Below are 19,666 nucleotides of genomic sequence, written 5' to 3'. Positions count from 1 at the left end.
ACAAGAATCTCTTACTACAACAATCTTATTGCATACCTGATAGAACATTAAAATCCAAAAGTAATTCTAAAGAACTTTGTTGGTAATATTAACCACACTTTAAGATCTAAAACATATTTTTTCCCTCCAAGAGCTCACTTAAATTTTATTTTTTTCCCTAATAGCTTTATGTCTTAAAGCATTTGATTCCTGGTTGGCTTCTAACTTACACTTTTTCCTCCTCTGCTATGATTGAAAGCCCTCTCCTTCCTCAAGTCCTTCCAAGAGCTAAAAGGGAAGTCTGAGGGAGGCCTGTGTGATGGTTGAATCAATAGAAGCATTTAACTTTTGCAAATGAAAACACTTTCAGTGTGCTATCACAAATGATTTTTGAAATCAAATCACTTTACTTCTTAATCTCAATCAATTTCCTGAACCAAAGTTTGCTAGGCAATAAATTAGAAAGAGACTTCTCTGGTGGTCCAGTGGCTAAGACTCTGAGCTCCCAATGCAGGGGGCCAGAGTTTGATCCCTGACCAGGGAACTAGATCCCACATACTGCAACTAAAGATCCTGCTGCTGTAACTAAGAGCCAGTGCAGTCAAATAAATGAATAAAAACAAATATTTTTTAAAAAAAGCTAGAAAGAGTGAGCCATTCAATTTGAGATGATCTGCATCAGTCTGAGGTATCTTTGTCCATCTCCTGTTTAACAGAAAAAATCCGAAGCAGCAAAGAATTAAGATGGAGATAAAGAGAATTAAGTTTTCTCATTTCCCCCAAATGGAAGCATCACATTATATATAATTTCAAGATATATAAAGTATCCATTTCTACAAAATCAGACAGGCTTATTTCTTAAGAATCAAAATGCATTCTAAAGTAAGATGCAAATGAATCTTGGATTTTTTTTTTTTTTGGCCGTGCTGCATGACTTGTGGGATAGTAGTTCCTTGACCAGGGATCAAACCTTTATGCTGCCCTTGCAGTGAAAGCTCCAAGTCCTAACCACTGGACTGCTAGGAAATTCCTGAATTTGGGATTATTTAATCAATATATTTACCAAAGCAAACTCATATATACTTGGATTATTTGAAACAAAAAGACATGGTATTCAGAATTTGTAACTGTGACAGATGGAAGTGAAAGCTTTCCTGTCTCTTTGATTTCACTAGACCTCCTCTGACTTCTGTATGCAGGTCAAAAAGGAACAGTTAAAACCAGACATGGAACAACGGACTGGTTCCAGTTTGGGCAAGAAGTATGTCAAGGCTGTATATTCCCATTTTATTTAACTTATATGCAGAGTACATCATGTGAAATGCCAGGCTGGATGAAGCACAAGCTAGAATCAAGTTTGCCGGGAGAAATATCAATAACCTTAGATATGCAGACACCACCATTCTGATGGCAGAAGAGCGAAGAACTAAAGAGTCTCTTGATGAAAGTCAAAGAGGACAGTGAAAAAGCTGGCTTAAAACTCAACATTCAAAAACTAAGATCATGGCATCCAGTCCCATCATTTCATGGCAAGTAGATGGGGATACAATGGAAACAGTGACAGACTTTATTTTCTTGGGCTTCAAAATCACTGCTTATGGTGACTGCAGCCATGAAATTAAAAGACGCTTGCTCCTTGCAAGAAAAGCTATGACCAACCTAGAAAGCATGTTAAAAAGCAGAGATATTACTTTGCCAATAAAAGTCCATCTAGTCAGAGCTTTGGTTTTTCCAGTAGTCATGTATGGATGTGAGAGTTGGACTATAAAGAAAGCTAAGTGCTGAAGAATTAATACTTTTGAACTGTGGTGTTGGAGAAGACTCTTGAGAGTCCCTTGGACTGCAAGGAGATCCAACCAGTCCATCCTAAAGGAAATCAGTCCTGAATATTCATTGCAAGGACTGATGCTGAAGCTGAAGCTCCAATACTTTTGTCACCTGATGCGAAGAACTAACTCACTGGAAAAGACCCTGATGCTGGGAAAGATGCAAGAGGAGAAGGGGATGACAGAGGATGAGATGGTTGGATGGCATTACTGACTCGATGGACATGAGTTTGAGCAGGTTCCAGTTATTGGTGATGGACAGGGAAGCCTGACATGCTGCAGTCCATGGCGTCGCAAAGAGTTGGACATGACTGAGTGACTGAACTGAACTGAACTCTGACCTCCATCCTTAGCTCCTCCGTCATAGCCCTTTATCCCTGCATCAGCCTTTACTGTTATATTTGGGACTAAAGTATTTTTGTTTTCTCTTACCGTATCCCAGATTTGCAGTTTGATTTGTTTTCCATCAATGTTGACCATACGGGCCCCAAACTCCACACCTGTCAGTGAAAACCGAAAGAATGTGATTCTCACGAACAACCATGGTGACAAGAGGTTCATGCTTGTCCTCATTGTGCTAATGACTCATCCTCCGCACTTGGTGCTACTAAGCCCATTACAGTTCCCTATTTGCTCCAATTAATTTTTTGCTCCTTAAAGTTTTCTCTTCTAGAATTAAAAACTGTGTTCCAGGTGACAACCACCTCAGGAATATAACTGAAAAGCACATATGGGGATAAAAATTAATTAAGAAATCAAATAGAAAAAGTGAATGAATTTTTAGAATTATTGTTTAATGCTTAAATTTGATTAAGAAATGGTTAATTTGTAACTAAAAAACTTCTAAATTTTTTGAAAATATTTCTTAATATTTTCCCAAAGTCACTCTCTAGTCCTCTATATGAAACAATAAATACTTGCTTTTTGCAATTTTAGATTTTTTTTTTAGAAAAGCACCTATCTAAGAATAGGTTCTCAAGAATGAAACATTTCAGATCTCCAATAATTCCAAGAGTTCATCAGAAAAACAGCATGCCTCACAGGGGTTTGGAAACAGATAGTCCGAATAAAGGTTTTAGTTTACCTGCATTCAACTTCTATCAAGGTAATGTCAGGTCAAAACTTAAAAATCGAAGATCACTTACATTAAAAATACTTGATTGTAAGTCAAACAATTTGCCCTATTTTCTATCTTTACACAGTACTTTACTCCAGGAATTCTGATCTGCAGGTAAGTAACAGCACTAATCTAGCTTCTGCTATTCAGGGGCCCCAGGCACAAATATATCCAGAATCTCTCTCAACTCTATAAAGTTTTACAGTCAATAAGCAGATTTAAAAAATTGTTTCTTACTACTCTAGACTGCATCATCAAGAATAATGATAGTTACTAAAAAAAAAAAAAGTCACTAATTTTGTTTTCTTTCTGGACAAGAGGAATGGAGTTTCAATGGGGAAGAATTAAAAAATACAACTTCTGTCCCCTTTTATGCAACTTCCTCTAATTATGAAAAAATCTTCATATTTTGTGCACATTTTATAGCCAACTGCCTTGTTTATCCTGGTATAGAAGACTGAATTCAGAAAGAAACAGGGCATATGTTGGACTCTGGGAAAACTTGATCACTTCATTTTGCTACTTTGAAACCTGTCACTTGCTCCCATTACCTTTAGGTGTGTCAAAACTCATCTCTCCCCTTCCCCACCCTAGATGTTCTCTACTCTTACTTCTTGTCACTCTTCTCTTTAAATTCCATGGTCAAGCCATATTAAATTACTTTCAGTTTTCCAGATTAGCCTGAACTTTGTTATTCCTGAGCCTTTACACCTGTTTTTCCCTCTTGGCCTGATCACTTTTCTCTCACCTTCCACAACCCCTTCGCTTGGCTAGTTCCTTCTCATGCTTCCATTTTCAGCTTTTCCTGATAGATGTGGCAGCCTCTTATCCCCTTTTGCAATAGTAATTTATTCATTGGTATCTGCCCCCAGCCTCACCTCACCTCCTACACTGGAGCTTTCAATGTAGGCATGTTTGCCTTGTTAAGCACTGTATCACTTAGCACCTAGCACATTGTGGTTGTACACAATAGTCATTTACAAAAGTATTTTCCTGTTGATACTAAATCCTTTTCTAACCACTTTAGTTATTTGGCTCTGAATAAGTACTGTGGGATCAGTAGTAGCTTCAGATTTCCATAATGTGGGACTTGGAAGTGGCAATATAGTAAGAAAGGGAGCTAGGGACTTTACTCTGAAACTGCACCTGCATGGCAAGAAGGCTAGTTTTATGTATATAATCTTTATTTGGGTTGGAGTTATGGAGATTATGGGGAATGGGTTGTTAAAACTCAGCAGGTCGTCCCATATCACAAATTTGTGGAAGATGTTCACATTTCCCACGCTTACCAGAGAGTTCTTGAAACTCATGATTATCATATCTTTTCTTTAAAACAAAACTTACCAGTTTCATGTACCTTTTATTCTAGGTCTGGGATGGCTCTTCCATTTGCTTCCTCCTCTCCAACACACACACAAAATCTATACTGTAGTGATTACTTTGAAAAAGTAATGAGGTTCACACTACTTTACCGCAGAGTAAGGCGAGTTTTTGAATTAACAGTACGTTTTCGTAGGATTTTACATAAACATACAAACCACATTTGTTAAAAAAAAAAAATCCTGAGGCAACTAATCCATACCTCATGGTCATCTCTAAATCTAGTCACCTTTCAATTACCTACTCCCCATTACACTACTGCCCATTTCTCAGCATTTAGTCATTCTTCACTTAACATAACTTTGGACTAACCCCAAAATAGGAAGACGTAACTTTTCTACTTCGAACACTAAAGCTGCTAACTTTCTATTTTAGTCAGATTTCATAATCTATTCTACGAGAGGTATATGCGCTTACCTATTGTGAGGTCGTGGACAGGTTGGAATCGCTTGTCTGTAAACTGCAGGAGGAGACATGACTTCCCCACACCTGAAAGAAGACGCGTGCGTTAGGAGTTAGGCAGCGAGAACAGACCAGCGTCGGGGCGTCCAGGACTGGGGAAGGGGAGCCCCGAGCCCCGCCCCCGGCGGCCCGCCCCGCCCCCCGCTTCACTTAATCGCCCAGCCCACTAAATGAGCCCCGCCCCCAAGCCCCGACTTGGGTGTTTCGGATCTCCGCCCCAGCTTGAGGATTGTCGCCCGCGGGTTACCTGTGTCTCCGATGATGATGTACTTGAAGAGATAAGCATAAGTCATGGTCCCTTTTCCTCTGGATTCCGGGTCCGCCCGACTTCTACAGCCACTTACCTCCGGCCTCTCTAGCCGCTCAATCTATCGACCTCCGGCCCCTCTAGCCCAGTTAACGTCTCTATTGCTCTCCCTCGAAATCCCGTTTCGGTCGGAGCGACGGTAATACCCAGATACCACCTCCGGGGACGCCTCTAACACTCCTACATGCCATTATCCCACCAAGCTCCAGGAGGCGATAGCTAGCCTGTCAGTCCGCTCGGCCTTCCCGGGCCTGACTCGCAGCAGCCCCAAGGCGCTCCTTCCAATCAGCGGAGAGCGACGCACGACGTTGGGGAAGTGACGGCAGTTCCGTGTCCTGTGTGGGGGCGGTGGGAGTGATGAGTTCACTGAGACCGTGATAGCCGTTGTGTGAAGATGGAGGTAGGCTCCTGAGCGTTGAGAAGCCTGGCGAGAGAGCGCGGCTGACGGGGTTGAAGCAGAAGCGGGAAGCGGCAGATGGGAGGGGAGAGAGAGCGGGGTTTGGGGGGTGTTGTCATAATGTCTGGGTCAGAAAACGTCGCTCCGATCTAACTCTCTGCTTCCCCTAACTTATCCCCGCGGCTTTCTTTTGGTTTCCAGTTTCCCGGAGGAAATGACAATTACCTGACGATCACAGGGCCCTCGCACCCCTTCCTGTCAGGGGCCGAGGTGAGCATGAGTTGCCGACGCTGCGCGGAGAGGGTGGGAGGCAGCGGTGGGGTAGGATGATGGGGAGGAGAGCGCGGACGCCAGGGCCCGGGGGTTGGGAACCGGAGGCTGAGATCGATATCTGGAGAAAAGTGGCAGCTGCCTTCAGAGCCTATGAGGACTACGCGGAAGGCTAGGAAAGCTGCTGTCATCAGAAAAGCAGGACTCTGGAAAAAGCGAACCTATTTTAGAGCGATTCTGTATTGGAGTATAGAATGAAATTGTCTCCTTTCGTGGAGGAGAAACAAGTACAATAATGGGAGATCGCAGGAGGGAGAGAATGTTTCAGCCAAAGAAATTTGGGAAGGGGCAGGAGTTTACCTAACACGTCAACTGTGGAATGTGTTCATTCTTAAACCGTACTCTATTGAAGGGGTATGTGTTTCGTTGAAACTTCCTACCTAGCAATTTTTTGAAAAGTTAATGGTTATGTTTACTTACAGAGTGTTAGCTTGTTGTGCTAGTGAGAGAATGAAAGGGAATATTTGCGAGAAAACATGGAGTTGAGTAGAGCACGCGTTTCTGTTTGCCAGTGCCTCAGAGTTTGGGTAGGTTACTTCACCCTTATGTGTCAGTTTCCCTAGCTGTCAAAGGATTGTAATAATAGTTTATTACGATGTTGTGAAGTGGAAGTAATGATCATGGTGATGTCCTTTAGTGTTCTTGGGAAAGGTTTAATTGAAATGTTGTCATAAATATGTATGATTTGTTTAGACAAGGCAAAAGAAAAGGGTGGAACAAAAATAAATTCAGTCTTTGAGAAACGGAAATTTTGAACTTTCTGTCTTTTGAGAATTTTTAATTGTTTTCAAACTTGGCATAAACCATTTTATCACTTTTTTTGTATCAAGAATTCTCAATTGCTGTTGAATGAACTTATCCATAGGGTCGCAAAGAGTTGGACACGACTGAAGCGACTTGGCATGCATTCATGAGCTTATCCTGTAACAAACCTTAATAGAGTTTCTTGCAAGGAAAAGAAATGTCCACAAAAATAACTTATCATAAAAAAGTTGAAAAAATTCGACTTCTTTGAAATATAAAGTGTTTTGGGTTTGTTTTTTTTTTTTTGGCCATGCTGTGCAGCTCTCCAGGTTGTAGTTCCCCAACCAGGGACTGAACCCAGGCCCAAACAGTTGAGAGTGCCAAGTCCTGACCACTAGAGCAACAGGGAATTTCCAAAATTTAAGAACTTTTCATCAGTAGACATCATTAAGAAATTAAATAGGCACTTCACAGACTGGGAGAAGATATTTTATTACATATATCTGGCTCAGATTCAGAGTATATTCAGGTACTTCTGCAGAGTGAAATAAAGAATCCAATTTTTAAATGGACAAAAGATTTAAACTTGCATATCAGAAGAGAGGGTATCCAAATTGTCACTAGGCATATGAAAAAGTATCATCATCACTTATCAGGGAAATGCCAATTAACAATGAGGTACCATTTTATACCCATCATAATGGTGAAAATTTAAAAAACTGATCATTCCAGGAGTTAATAAGCATGTAGATAACTCTTAATCATTGCTGGTGAGACTGTAAATCGATTCAGCCTCTTTGGAAAACTAGTAGTATCTACGACACATGAAATATAGTTATCCTGTGACCTGGTAATTCCACTCCTTGATGTATACATAAGAGAAATGAATGCATATACTAAACAAAAACATGTATGTCCACAGAAACTTGATTTATATAGCTAAACAGTGGAAACAAATGTCTATAAACTGATAGGTTTGTTAAAGGGAATACTACACAGCAATAAAAAATAATGAACTACTAATGCAACCTGAGTGATCTCAAAAATATACTATTGGATAAAAGAAGCCAAATAAAAAAGAGTAGACACTCTATGGGTTTATTTTTAAATTAAGATGAAGAATAGACAGCACTAAACTATGCTGACAGAAATCAGAATAGTGGTACCCACTGTGGAAGGGAGGGAGTACTGACTAGAGAGGAGCATGAGAAGATTTTTTAGAGTGATGGAAATGTTCTGTATCTTTATCTGGGCAGTAGATAATTGGGTGTTAAGGTATGTAAAAATTCATTGAGCTATATACTTAAAATTTGTGTGCTTTACATTACTTATACCTCAATAAAATAAGAAATAATAATTTTTAAAGATTAAGTGTCCAGAGAGGCAGGCTCAGCATTTATAATAGCATTGTTTGAGCTAGGAGAGCTCTATAGTCTGAAGGGAGTTTAATCTTTCTGTTTATCTTGTTTAGGTTGGCACTTAAATAATGATATTGTACTTTGAGCACTCTGGGGAAATTAGTCATAAAGATGCATGCTTGCATGTTAAGTCGCTTCAGTCCTGTCCCATTCTTTGTCTCCTCTGTCCATGGGATTCTCCAGGCAAGAATACTAGAATGAGTTGCCATTCCCTTCTCTAGGAGATCTTCCTGATCCAGGGATCAAACTGACCTCTCTTGCATCCCCTACATTGACAGGCAGGTTCTTTACACTAGCGCCATCTGGGAAGCCCCAGTCATAAAGATAACCTATCCTTAATTTTCCTAATTTTCTAAGTAATCATTAGAACCAGTTAATGATTTCAGGCTGAATAGTTAAATTTTCATTACTGTATCAATTTTTAAGAACAATTAAACTATTTTAATAATCCATAGGACCAATGTATTGTTGAATAAATCAGTGTTTGATTAAAAGAACTTTTCCTTAAGATGAATAATCTACACAAGAAATTACTTAAATACTAGATTGTGTGTTTTGGTATGGAGGAATGTGAAAAGGTAGGAAAAATGGTATTTAAAATTTTTTTAGTTCTCTAATAGCTAAACCTTTATAATCCTTGCTTATAAACTATAATTCCCAAACTGCTTTCTTCTTCATAAAGCCCCAGGAATTTAACAGAAGGAAATGAAAGTTGAGTTGAAAAGGGAGAAGAATCATGTTTCTTTTTCCTCTTTCTGTGTCCACGTCATTTAGTTTTACTTTAATATTTGCTACAGTTTTATCTTTTTATATTTGGCAAGCTAGAGTTTATGATTTAGTTATATAGTGAATCCACTGAAATAAAAGATCTTTAGATGTTCATTATCTAATAATCTTACCAATAGCTTGTGGTAGTAGAAGCTTTAGAGTAGATCTCTATTCTAACACGTGGTTTCCCCTTCTGTATTCTTGATCATTGCAGTTATTTTACTCTTCCTTTTTAAAGGAAGAAACAACGTAACAAAAAACAAAACAGGAGTAAAGCCATAGATGCAGAATAACAAAGCTGTTTCCATTCCAGTAGGTGGTACATAGAAAGAATGCCTTGTTAATTCGATACAGTGAAATCTCTGCTTCCTTGGTGTTTAGTGTAGCTCATGAGAATACTCTGGATGGTTTATGAAGGCTAGTCCTTTGTAGAACACTGGTCTTTTCTATGAATTTTTATTCTTTTTTCAGTTCTCATTAACAAATAGTATCATTTTCATATCAGCAGAGTTACTTTTTTTATTTGCTTTACCAAAGCAACCTGTATCTTCTTAAAAAATTGTAAACTACTATTTTACAACTGTTGATCTAATACAATAAATGTTTCTCCGGATCCTTCCTGTCACTGTAACTTTTGTTTGTTTACATCAGAATTTGGTAAAAATCTTTGTACTGTTTTTCCTGAAAAAAGCTCACATGAACTTGAACTGAAATCTCAGAGTCATGGACTGAAGTTAAGAACTTCCACATAATAAGAAAAATTATGATTTGTGTACTGAGGAAAGTTCAGTTCTTAGGGAGCGTTCTAGTTTTTCCTCAATTGTATGCTCCTGTGCTCTTTATGCTCCCCTCGTGTTAATATCGCAAATGTTTACCATGCTAAATAGTAAGGCTCTTGGAAGAGGAAAATACAGAAATGAAGCAATATACATGTCTTTTTGTCTTCTAGGAAACTTTTTTTCTGTTTTCCAGTGTGATTTCAGAGAAATTTCACAGACATACTCTCTCCCTAGTTTTAATAGTTGGAAATATTCTATCAAAATTAAAAATGGTGATATTGGTGAGATCCTTTGTAGGTCTGGAAATACCTTGAGGAATTCTTAAAGAATGTTGTTATTGTTCAGTTGCTCAGTTGTGTCCACTTTTTGTGACCCCGTGGACTGCAGCATGCCAGGTTTCCCTTTCCTTCACCATCTCCTGGAGCTTGCTCTAACTCATGTCCACTGAGTCGTTGATGCCATTCAACCATCTCATCCTCTGTCATCCCCTTCTCCTTGTGCCTTCAATCTTTCCCACCATCAGGGTTTTTTTCCAGTGAGTCGGCTTTTCGCATCAGGTGGTCAAAGTATTGAAGCTTTAGCTTCAGCATCAGTCCTTGCAATGAATATTCAGGATTGATTTCCTTTAGAATTGACTGGTTTGATCTCCTAGGAGTCCAAGAGACTCTCAAGAGTCTTCTCCAACACCACAGTTCAAAAGCATCAACTTGTTGGTGCTTAGCCTTCTTTATGGTCCAACTTTCACATCCATACATGACTACAGGAAAAACCGTAACTTTGACTAGATGGACCTTTGTCAGCAAAGTGATGTCTCTGCTTTTTAATATGCTGTCTAGGTTGGTCATAGCTTTTCTTGCAAGGAGCAAGCTTCTTTTAATTTCATGGCTGCAGTCACCATCTGCAGTGATTCAGGAGCCCAAGAAAATAAAGTCTGTCACTGTTCCCATTGTTTCCCCATCCATTTGCCATGAAGTGATGGGACTAGATGCCATGATCTTTGTTATTTGAATGTTGAGTTTTAAGCCAGCTTTTTCTCTCTCGTCTTTCATGTTCATTGAGAGGCTCTTTAGTTCCTCTTCACTTTCTGCCATAAGGGTAGTGTCTTCTGAATATCTGAGGTTATTGATATTTCTCTCAGCAATCTTGTTTCCAGCTTATGCTTCATCCAGCCCGGCATTTTGCATGATATACTCTGCATATAAGTTAAATAAGCAGAGTGACAATATACAGCCTTGACGTACTCCTTTCCCAATTTGGAACCAGTCCATTGTTCCATGTCCAGTTTTAACTGTTGCTTCTTGACCTGCCTACAGGTTTCTCAGGAGGCAGGTCAGGTGGTCTGGTGGTGTCTTTTTCAGAATTTCCCACAGTTTGTTGTGATACACACAGTCAAAGGCTTTATTGTAGTCAGTGAAGCAGAAATAGATGTTTTTCTGAAATTCTCTTGCTTTTTCTGTGATCCAGTGGATGTTAGCAATTTGATCTCTGATTCATCTGCCTTTTTAAAATCCTGCTTGAGATACGTTACTTAATTATGAAAAAGAAAAAAAAATACCTGTGGGTATCTACTGAATTTCATCTGAATCAGTTAATATTTATTGTGCCATATGACAAATTGATAAAATTTAAAGTTTCTAAAATTCCAACAATCTGTGATAATTGGTTGGGGTAGGTAACAAGCTAACAATTAGGATATTAATGTTATCACTAAGTAAGTATATATATATCAGGGCCATGTGACAAACCTTTCTGTAGTAAATCCCATTAGTTCTCCTAATGACCATATAAGGAGATTACAAGTCTGATTTTATAAATGAGGAAAACCCATTTGAGGTCATATAGTAAGTGGCAGAGAAGGGACTTGAACCCAGATCTCTGTGACACAAAAGTCTCTTGCTTTTAATGCTCTATTGCTGTTGTTACTAATGCTCTGTTGCTGCAGATGCTGCCATTTTTAGTTTTTTAGTGTCAAAAGAAACCATAGCATTTAATGTATTTTGAATGAGACATTGATCTGTTACCTCCATGAATGGTGGCCTCATTCAGAGTGCATGCCTGCACGCTCACTCAGTTCTGACTACTTGTGACCCATGGACTGTAGCCCGCCAGGCTCCTCTGCCTGGGACTTGCCAGGCAAGAACACTGGAGTGAGTTGCCATTTCCTTCTCTGGGGGATCTTCCCAACCCAGAAATCGAACCTGAGTCTCCTGTGTCTCCTGCATTAGCAGGCAGGTTCTTTACTACTGAGTAGAAAGACTATATTATTATTGTAGTTGGATTCAGAGGAAGTGATTGGGTCTTCCAGCTGGAGTAATCGTTTTCTTCCTCTTTTGCAGAAAGGCTCGTTCAGAGCAAGACAGGAATGTGTTCGGGAACTCTTAGAGAACCAGTTTGCCCTCTGGCTATATCTCTTATGAAGGTTTTTCTCCTCACTGTTATCCTTATTTTGGTTGGCATTGTTGGGTTTTCTGAAAATCCTGTACATATAGGAATTTTGTACAAATCATGATTTCTAAAACAGAAAAGAGGTAGGAAACTCTCAAGTGCATATATTTTAGAAGTGCATAAGGTCCCCGTGACAGTTCCTTTTAGGATTTGCTTCAGAGGACCCTAAAACAACAAAGTCTGATTGTCTGGTTGACAGTGAATTTCTGTGGTCTAACAGTTCAGGTGTAGTAATTATGAAATAATTGCTGTATCCTAGAATCTTCAGACAGATTTTAAGCATCATAACAAAATAGGTTATAAAGGTTGAGTCATTATTAATGGTGCTGAAAGAATCATTCATTAGACCAACAGGCAAAATAGTTTAGTACAACCAAGATGATAAAGGCAGAAAAGAGATACGTGAATTGAAAACTGTGATTTTGATATTGGCAGCTTTGTACATGACATACGGCCAAAGATATGAGGAAGAAGAGACTTATTTTTAAAATTAAATAAGTCCTAAGATATTGATAACAAAAATGGGATCCAGGCTGAAAAGAAGTACACTAAGAATGTCTAGTACTCAGGCACGTTCTTCTAGCAGTATGCAACTCCTCCTCTTTCCACTAAATCTTTTTCCTTTTTTCCCTCCCTACAGACGTTCCACACACCAAGCCTGGGTGATGAGGAATTTGAAATCCCACCTATCTCCTTGGATTCTGATCCCTCATTGGCTGTCTCAGATGTGGTTGGCCACTTTGATGACCTGGCAGACCCTTCCTCCTCTCAGGATGGCAGCTTTTCAGCCCAGTATGGGGTCCAGACGTTGGACATGCCTGTGGGCATGACCCATGGCTTGATGGAGCAGGGCGGGGGGCTCCTGAGTGGGGGCTTGACCATGGTAAGGGGCAAGACATTATCAGGCTTACCCAACCTCATGGGCATGGTGTTAGGGGAGATACAAGTGACTCTGTATGCCTTACTTAATTCCCTTGGGTATTACTTTTCATTCTTCTGACTAAAGGCTAATAAAGACCTCACTTCCCTTGAATAAGTGAGATTTATCATTTGAATCAATTTTTTTTAAACATGTTTTAAAACTGTAAAATGTCCAGTGTTAACCCTGAAATGAAAATTATTTATTGGATTTTTGAAAGAAAAGTTTTTTCCCCATTACATTATGGCTTTCACATTCTACAGTTCAAATGAGTATGATTGTTGGTATGTTGAGGGGTGTATTCAAAACCTGTCTGAACCATGAGTGGATTAAGAGGATTAATATGTGTTTCAGTGTATTGGGCTTCTAGCACATCTCATCAGCACGTCGACACACACTACACTTGATGCCAGACATCTCTTCTAACATTGGCTTTACTCTGATTTGCCTGTGCATCGAACTTTACCCAGTCATTATTTAAGAGGGTACAGGGATAAAGTTTTTCTTTCCCCTGTGTGTCATCACTATCTCCAGATTACTGAATGATTTACTTGCTCTGAACTTGCCCCAAATTAAGACTTCTTTGGCTGTTTTTAGTTATTTTGGAATAGGCCTTTAAGTACAAATAAGTGACTTAGTACACAACCTATAATTTCTCTACTTATTAAAAAGCTTAGTATGTTTTATATGTAGATAAATTATTTGATGTTAGTTTAAATGATGATGCATTCTGGGTAAGCAGAGGGTTTATAAACTGTCCTGAATTCAGGTGCAGGGACGGGAAAGGTGGTGTTTTTTATATTTACTGTTTAATTTGTCCTTCTGCTTCTCTCAGGACTTGGATCATTCTATAGGAACTCAGTATAGTGCCAACCCACCGGTTACAATTGATGTACCAATGACAGACATGACATCTGGCTTGATGGGGCATAGCCAGTTGACCACCATTGATCAGTCAGAACTGAGTTCTCAACTTGGTCTGAGCTTAGGGGGTGGCACCATCCTGCCACCTGCCCAGTCACCTGAGGATCGTCTTTCAACCACCCCTTCACCTACAGGTTCACTTCATGAGGATGGTGTTGAGGAATTCCGGAGGGTAAGGCATTCTCTGCCAAAATCAAATCTGCCATGTTACACTGGGATAAAACCCTTGACATATAGATCCAACTAAGTTTTCTCTCCTACTGCCCTGCCATCTTCTCTGCTCTTTTCTGGTTATGGGGTCCTGCCTCTATTACAGTTTATAATGCTTTTTCCAACCCCCATACTTATCAGTCTTCACATACTTTACTAAAGCCTTAATCTTCTTGCCTCTGTTTTTATTTAGCATTTCTGAAAATTCCATTCATATGACTAGTTTACCCCATCTAAAAGTCCTTTTCTGTCAGTTCTCCAGATGTGATACTTCCCTCATAATTCTGTCTCTTTTCTCCTCACAGCAACCTCCCAGCCAGAAGACAGTTGTGGTGGAAGCAGGGAAAAAGCAGAAGGCTCCAAAGAAGAGAAAAAAGAAAGATCCTAATGAACCTCAAAAACCAGTTTCAGCATATGCTTTATTCTTTCGTGACACACAGGCTGCCATCAAGGGACAGAATCCCAATGCCACTTTTGGAGAGGTTTCAAAAATTGTTGCTTCTATGTGGGACAGTCTTGGAGAAGAGCAAAAACAGGTGAGCAAATAACGAGGAACAATGTTATAGAAGTTCTTAAGAATAAGGGGGATAGGGACTTCCATGCTGGTCCAGTGGCTAAGACTCCACGCTTCAGATGCAGTGGACCCAGGTTCAATCCCTGGTCAGGGAACTAGGCCCCACATGCCGCTACTAAGACCTGGTGCAGCAAAATAACTTTTTAAAAATTGGTTAAAAAAAAAAAGGCAAGGGGATTAAACCTAAGCTTTAACTTTCTCAGATGTTATTTAATACCAACTCTTTGTTAATGGGATTCAAGATCATCTGTCTTAAAACTTCACTTTCATGCATTGCAGAAGCAAATGGCAACCCACTCCAGTGTTCTTGCCTGGAGAATCCAAGGGACGGAGGAGCCTGGTGGGCTGCTGTCTATGGGGTTGCACAGAGTCAGACACGACTGAAGTGACTTAGCAGCAGTCTTAAAAATTGCAGCCATACCCTGAATCCAAAATATCTACATAAAAATTATTATAAAAAACACTGAATCCACAGCCAAGTTTGGAGTTTTTCATTGGCCTCATATAAACTTGAGAACTATAGTTAACCTCCCTAAATTTAACCTGAATTAAACAGATGAAAATTGTGTTACTACATAAATATACAATTGAAATGAAAGATGAATGTAATTATCATTACCCTAGCCTCAACAGGTGTTATATCAAAGTAAGTCTGCTACTTAATCATTAAAACAAAAACTGAATATATTACAGGTAATTTATATCAGTTATGTGTTGCTCAGTAAACCACCACAAATTTAGTAGCTTAAGACAGAAGTAATTTATTATTTATTATGATTCTGTAAATTGGTTAGGTGGTTTTCCTGGTGTTCTTACCTGGGTTTATTCCTGCAGTTGTACTCATAAACAACAGCCTGATATGGCTGCTCAAGATGACCTTGCTACCATCTCTGGCAGTTGGTGCTACCTGTTGGCTTAAACGCCTTGGTTCTCTTTCGCATGGTCTCTCATCCTCCAGATAGGCTAGACTGACTTCTTTACACTGGCAGGCTTAGAGCAGTGTTCCAAGAGAACAAAAACAGGTGCCCCCAAATTCTTAATTCAGCCACATTCTAATGGTTAAAGCAACTCACAGAGCTAGCCCAAATTCAAAGGAAAGGGAAATAGGTTTCATTTGTTAATGGAAGACTAGGTACACAGAACAGGAAGAATTGTGGCCATCGTTACAGTTTATCACATTCCTTAAGAGGGAGAGTATACTGACTGGGTAGACATGATCCCAGACTAAGCAGACTACTGATTTATCATGTAGTTAGGGGGTCAGGATTTGTGTTGGTTACAGAAGTGTGGGCAGTGGTTGCTATTAGCTTCAGAAGTGTAGTTATTCTGCAAGCCTACTCTTGATCGGCTGGCTTTCATATACAAGTCTGCCATGGAGGCTGTCTTGAGTACTAGTTTTCAGAAGTGTATTCACCGAAGAAGGGTTGTCAATATTTACACTAAGATGAATTGTCTTTCATTGATGAATAATACAGGATTATTAGTCTTTTCTATGAGTATGTGGACTTTTTAAGCAGCCTCTTTCATGCAGGTATATAAGAGGAAAACTGAAGCTGCCAAGAAAGAGTATCTGAAGGCTCTGGCTGCTTATAAAGACAATCAGGAGTGTCAGGTAAGAGGACTGGGATAGATGTATATTTAAACCATAAACAAATTTTTGAGCTGCTTATTAGCATTTATAAGAAGTAAATACCACCAAAAATCTGTGGAATCTACTAATACTATGTAGTATTAGAGCTTAAAAGTATATAGCAAGTTTCCCATTTGTTTCCATCATAATACTCTCCGAACAGTCTGTCTTTGAGTTTGATATTCTCATTGTTTACTTTAGCCAAGTAGCACACATGGCTGCCCATTTTTCTTTCTTTCTTTACCCACCACGTTCACCCCCTGACCCCCACCCCATCTGTATTTTTTTCTTGGAAGGTGGTTAGGGTGAACATACCCTGGGGAAGAGGATAAATCGCCTGATTTTTTTTTTTCATCTTCTTTTAGGCCACTGTGGAAACTGTGGACATGGACCCAGCGCCACCATCACAGACTCCTTCTCCACCTCCTGTGGCTGCTGCTGACCCAGCGTCTCCAGCACCAGCCTCAACAGAGCCCCCTGCCCTGTCTCCTTCCATTGTTGTCAATTCCACTCTTTCATCCTATGTGGCAAACCAGGCATCTTCTGGGGCTGGAGGTCAGCCCAATATTACCAAGTTGATTATTACCAAACAGATGTTGCCCTCTTCTATTACTATGTCTCAAGGAGGGATGGTTACTGTTATCCCAGCCACAGTGGTGACCTCTCGGGGTCTCCAACTTGGCCAAACCAGTACAGCTACTATCCAGCCCAGTCAACAAGCCCAGATTGTCACTCGATCGGTGTTGCAGGCAGCAGCAGCAGCAGCAGCTTCTATGCAACTACCTCCACCACGACTACAGCCCCCTCCACTACAGCAGATGCCTCAACCCCCAACTCAGCAGCAAGTAACCATTCTCCAACAGCCTCCCCCACTCCAGGCCATGCAACAGCCTCCACCTCAGAAATTTCGAATCAACCTACAGCAACAGCCACCTCCACTGCAAGTCAAGATTGTGCCTCCACCCACTCTGAAAATGCAGACTACCTTAGTTCCACCACCTGTAGAAAGTAGTCCAGAGCAGCCTGTGAACAACAGCCCTGAGACCCACACAGTGGAGGAGACCACTCCTGAGACAATCTGTGAAATGATCACAGATGTAGTGTCTGAGGTGAGACTGTTTCAGGTATTTGCTCTAGACCAGTGAAAGCATTTTGGTTGATACAATAAAAGCAGGAGTTGCTAGTAGCATTTAATGCCTGACGAGGATACAAAATATCCTATAGAGAACGTTTGCTTACAACTGAATTATCCCACCGGAGATACTCTGTAGTGTTCTTGAGAAGAAACATGAAGAGGGCCTCCTGCCCTAGATTACTCCTTAACTCAGCAGAAATAATACAGTAGTTCAAGTAAAGATACAGCCTAAGCATAGTTACTTTTCAAGTGTCTACCCCAGGATCCAAAGCTTGAGAGACAAATTCTTCCATTTCTCCCAAACCTTGACTGCTTGGCTTATGTTTTAAGTAAAGGGATGGGTAGGGGATATAGGTAAAAAAATTCAGTTAGTTTGTATCGATGAGTCTTTCCAAAGAGACAGATGCCAATTTACCCTGGTTTTAACTTGAAATTTAGTATATTTGTGATGTTAGCTTCGTAACTAATGAAACAATGTTTTTTTGATGTGGGCCATATTTTTTTTAATTGGAGGAGAACTGCTTTACAATACTGTGTTGGTTTCTGCCATACATCAACATGAGAAACAATTATTTTGGGGGGGGGGGACCCACCCTGCAAAATCAGGAACTATGGATCTTGAAAGTTTATCTTCTCTTAGTCCCTCTGATCTTAGTGACCCAACCTCTATTCACATTCTACTTTTGAATTGATATTTTCAGAGGAATATTATTTAAGTGTAGAATAAAGTTAGTGATAGGTTAAGATTAAACACTACCATTATGACCAGCATTCCCCTGATGGGAAGCATCATGTCAGTCTGGATGACAAAATTCTAAAGCTGGATTTGGAGTGAGATCAAGAATTCACGTTTCTTTGGAACTTTACCCCTACCTGTGAGGGACTGTAACATGTGTTGCTCCACTGGATCACAGAGTTAATTTGACTAGCTGGCTGGCTGGCTAGGTAGAAATCTAGTCCATCTTGATGCTCTCTTCCTCTCATAGGTTGAATCTCCTTCTCAAATGGATGTTGAATTGGTGACTGGGTCTCCCGTGACACTTTCACCCCAGCCTCGATGTGTGAGGTCTGGCTGTGAAAACCCTCCCGTTGTGAGTAAGGACTGGGACAATGAGTACTGCAGTAATGAGTGCGTGGTGAAGCACTGCAGGTGAGCTTACAGTTCCCTTCTTATAATTAATGTATGGCTAAATTAACTGTTGGAATAACATGGTATCTGAGCATATAATCAGTATCACCTTACCTTAGGTAGAATAGGTTGCTATGTATGTCTGATTACAGAAGCTACTAGAAAAGTTTCCCTCCTTAAAAAGAGCTTACATTTGCCATATAGACAAAGATGACATAATTAGCAGTTCACACTTTTCAGTTACCATGTTAGCTCTACGTGTTCATTTTGAAACTATGACACATCAAGCTGTTGGTGTCTATGAATATCAGTATAGTTTATCTCCTTAGTGCAAACCAGACCACTTAGGTAATGAATTAGAATTTGAGGATGGATAGGTGGTTAAGTAGCACAATAAAATGCTAAGTATAGGGCAAAGGGAAGAAGTTCTGAAGATTCTGCCCATTTCCCCAGTTTTCCTGAGACTGACCTACATTCATGAAATAAGGCATTGGTATTTCCTATCTGAAATCCTTTAAATTAGGATTGCCTATACTTCTGACTTCTAGGCCTATTGCCCTTATATTCCTATTTAGGTGATATCTATCAACCTATTTGTTTAAGACTGAGTTTTAAAAAAACATACCTAGGCTGTAATTCTAAGTTTGTGTGTATCTTTTTCTTTCTTAGGGATGTCTTCTTGGCCTGGGTAGCCTCTAGAAACTCAAACACAGTGGTGTTTGTGAAATAGTACATCTGTTCTCCAAGCCAGTGAAGACTTACTGATGGGAACATGTCCACCGAGCCTATTTTAAAAAGACAAGCGAGGCTTCTGGTAGTGCCTGATCTCAACCCATGATGATCCTTTATGTCTTTCACCTTTCTCCCCTTCTGTCGCTCTTCTACAGAGCTATGGAGCAGGGCCACTGGGTTTGCTGCAATCTGGAATTGCTTTTTACTTTCAAGTACAAGCAGATATATCAGTGATAATAACAGGAAAGGGTGAAGGGAATATAAACAAGTAGAACATAGGGGTGATGGATGGGTGGGGGATTGTTTGAGGAAACTTGTTGGTATAATTGTCGTAGGATTTACCTAAAAGATTATTAAAATGATAGAGTACTCAGCTTTGAGTCTAGGAAAAAAACATCACTGTGTGCATCCCTTCTAAAGGGGCTAAAAGGTTGCATTAAAGGTTACCTCTTAGAGAACTA

At 39.9% G+C, this 19,666-nt stretch overlaps 2 protein-coding genes across 2 annotated transcripts in view; one reads left to right on the top strand and one right to left on the bottom strand.

Moving 5' to 3' along the window:
- The window catches only part of RAB2B (RAB2B, member RAS oncogene family), a 14,722-nt gene extending 9,047 nt beyond the window's left edge, over positions 1 to 5,675 (bottom strand). The window contains exons 1-3 of the mRNA XM_069597753.1: positions 5,012 to 5,675; positions 4,720 to 4,791; positions 2,238 to 2,305 (exon numbers count right to left, since the gene is read on the bottom strand). Coding sequence (XP_069453854.1) covers positions 2,238 to 2,305; positions 4,720 to 4,791; positions 5,012 to 5,057 — 186 coding nt within the window. The 5' untranslated portion in view covers positions 5,058 to 5,675. The remainder of the gene's footprint in view (positions 1 to 2,237; positions 2,306 to 4,719; positions 4,792 to 5,011) is intronic.
- TOX4 (TOX high mobility group box family member 4) lies at positions 4,944 to 19,666 on the top strand. The gene is made up of 9 exons (XM_069597751.1): positions 4,944 to 5,471; positions 5,670 to 5,738; positions 12,593 to 12,835; positions 13,707 to 13,967; positions 14,311 to 14,541; positions 16,111 to 16,191; positions 16,575 to 17,318; positions 18,331 to 18,494; positions 19,143 to 19,666. The coding sequence occupies exons 1-9, from the start codon at positions 5,466 to 5,468 to the stop codon at positions 19,201 to 19,203; spliced, it is 1,860 nt and encodes a 619-aa protein (XP_069453852.1). The 5' UTR covers positions 4,944 to 5,465; the 3' UTR covers positions 19,204 to 19,666.

The sequence above is a fragment of the Ovis canadensis genome, chromosome 7 (genome assembly GCF_042477335.2).
Source record: "Ovis canadensis isolate MfBH-ARS-UI-01 breed Bighorn chromosome 7, ARS-UI_OviCan_v2, whole genome shotgun sequence".
Taxonomy (NCBI): Eukaryota; Metazoa; Chordata; class Mammalia; order Artiodactyla; family Bovidae; genus Ovis; species Ovis canadensis.
Note: the sequence above shows the minus strand (reverse complement) of the source record. Positions and strands in the feature narration are given on the sequence as shown.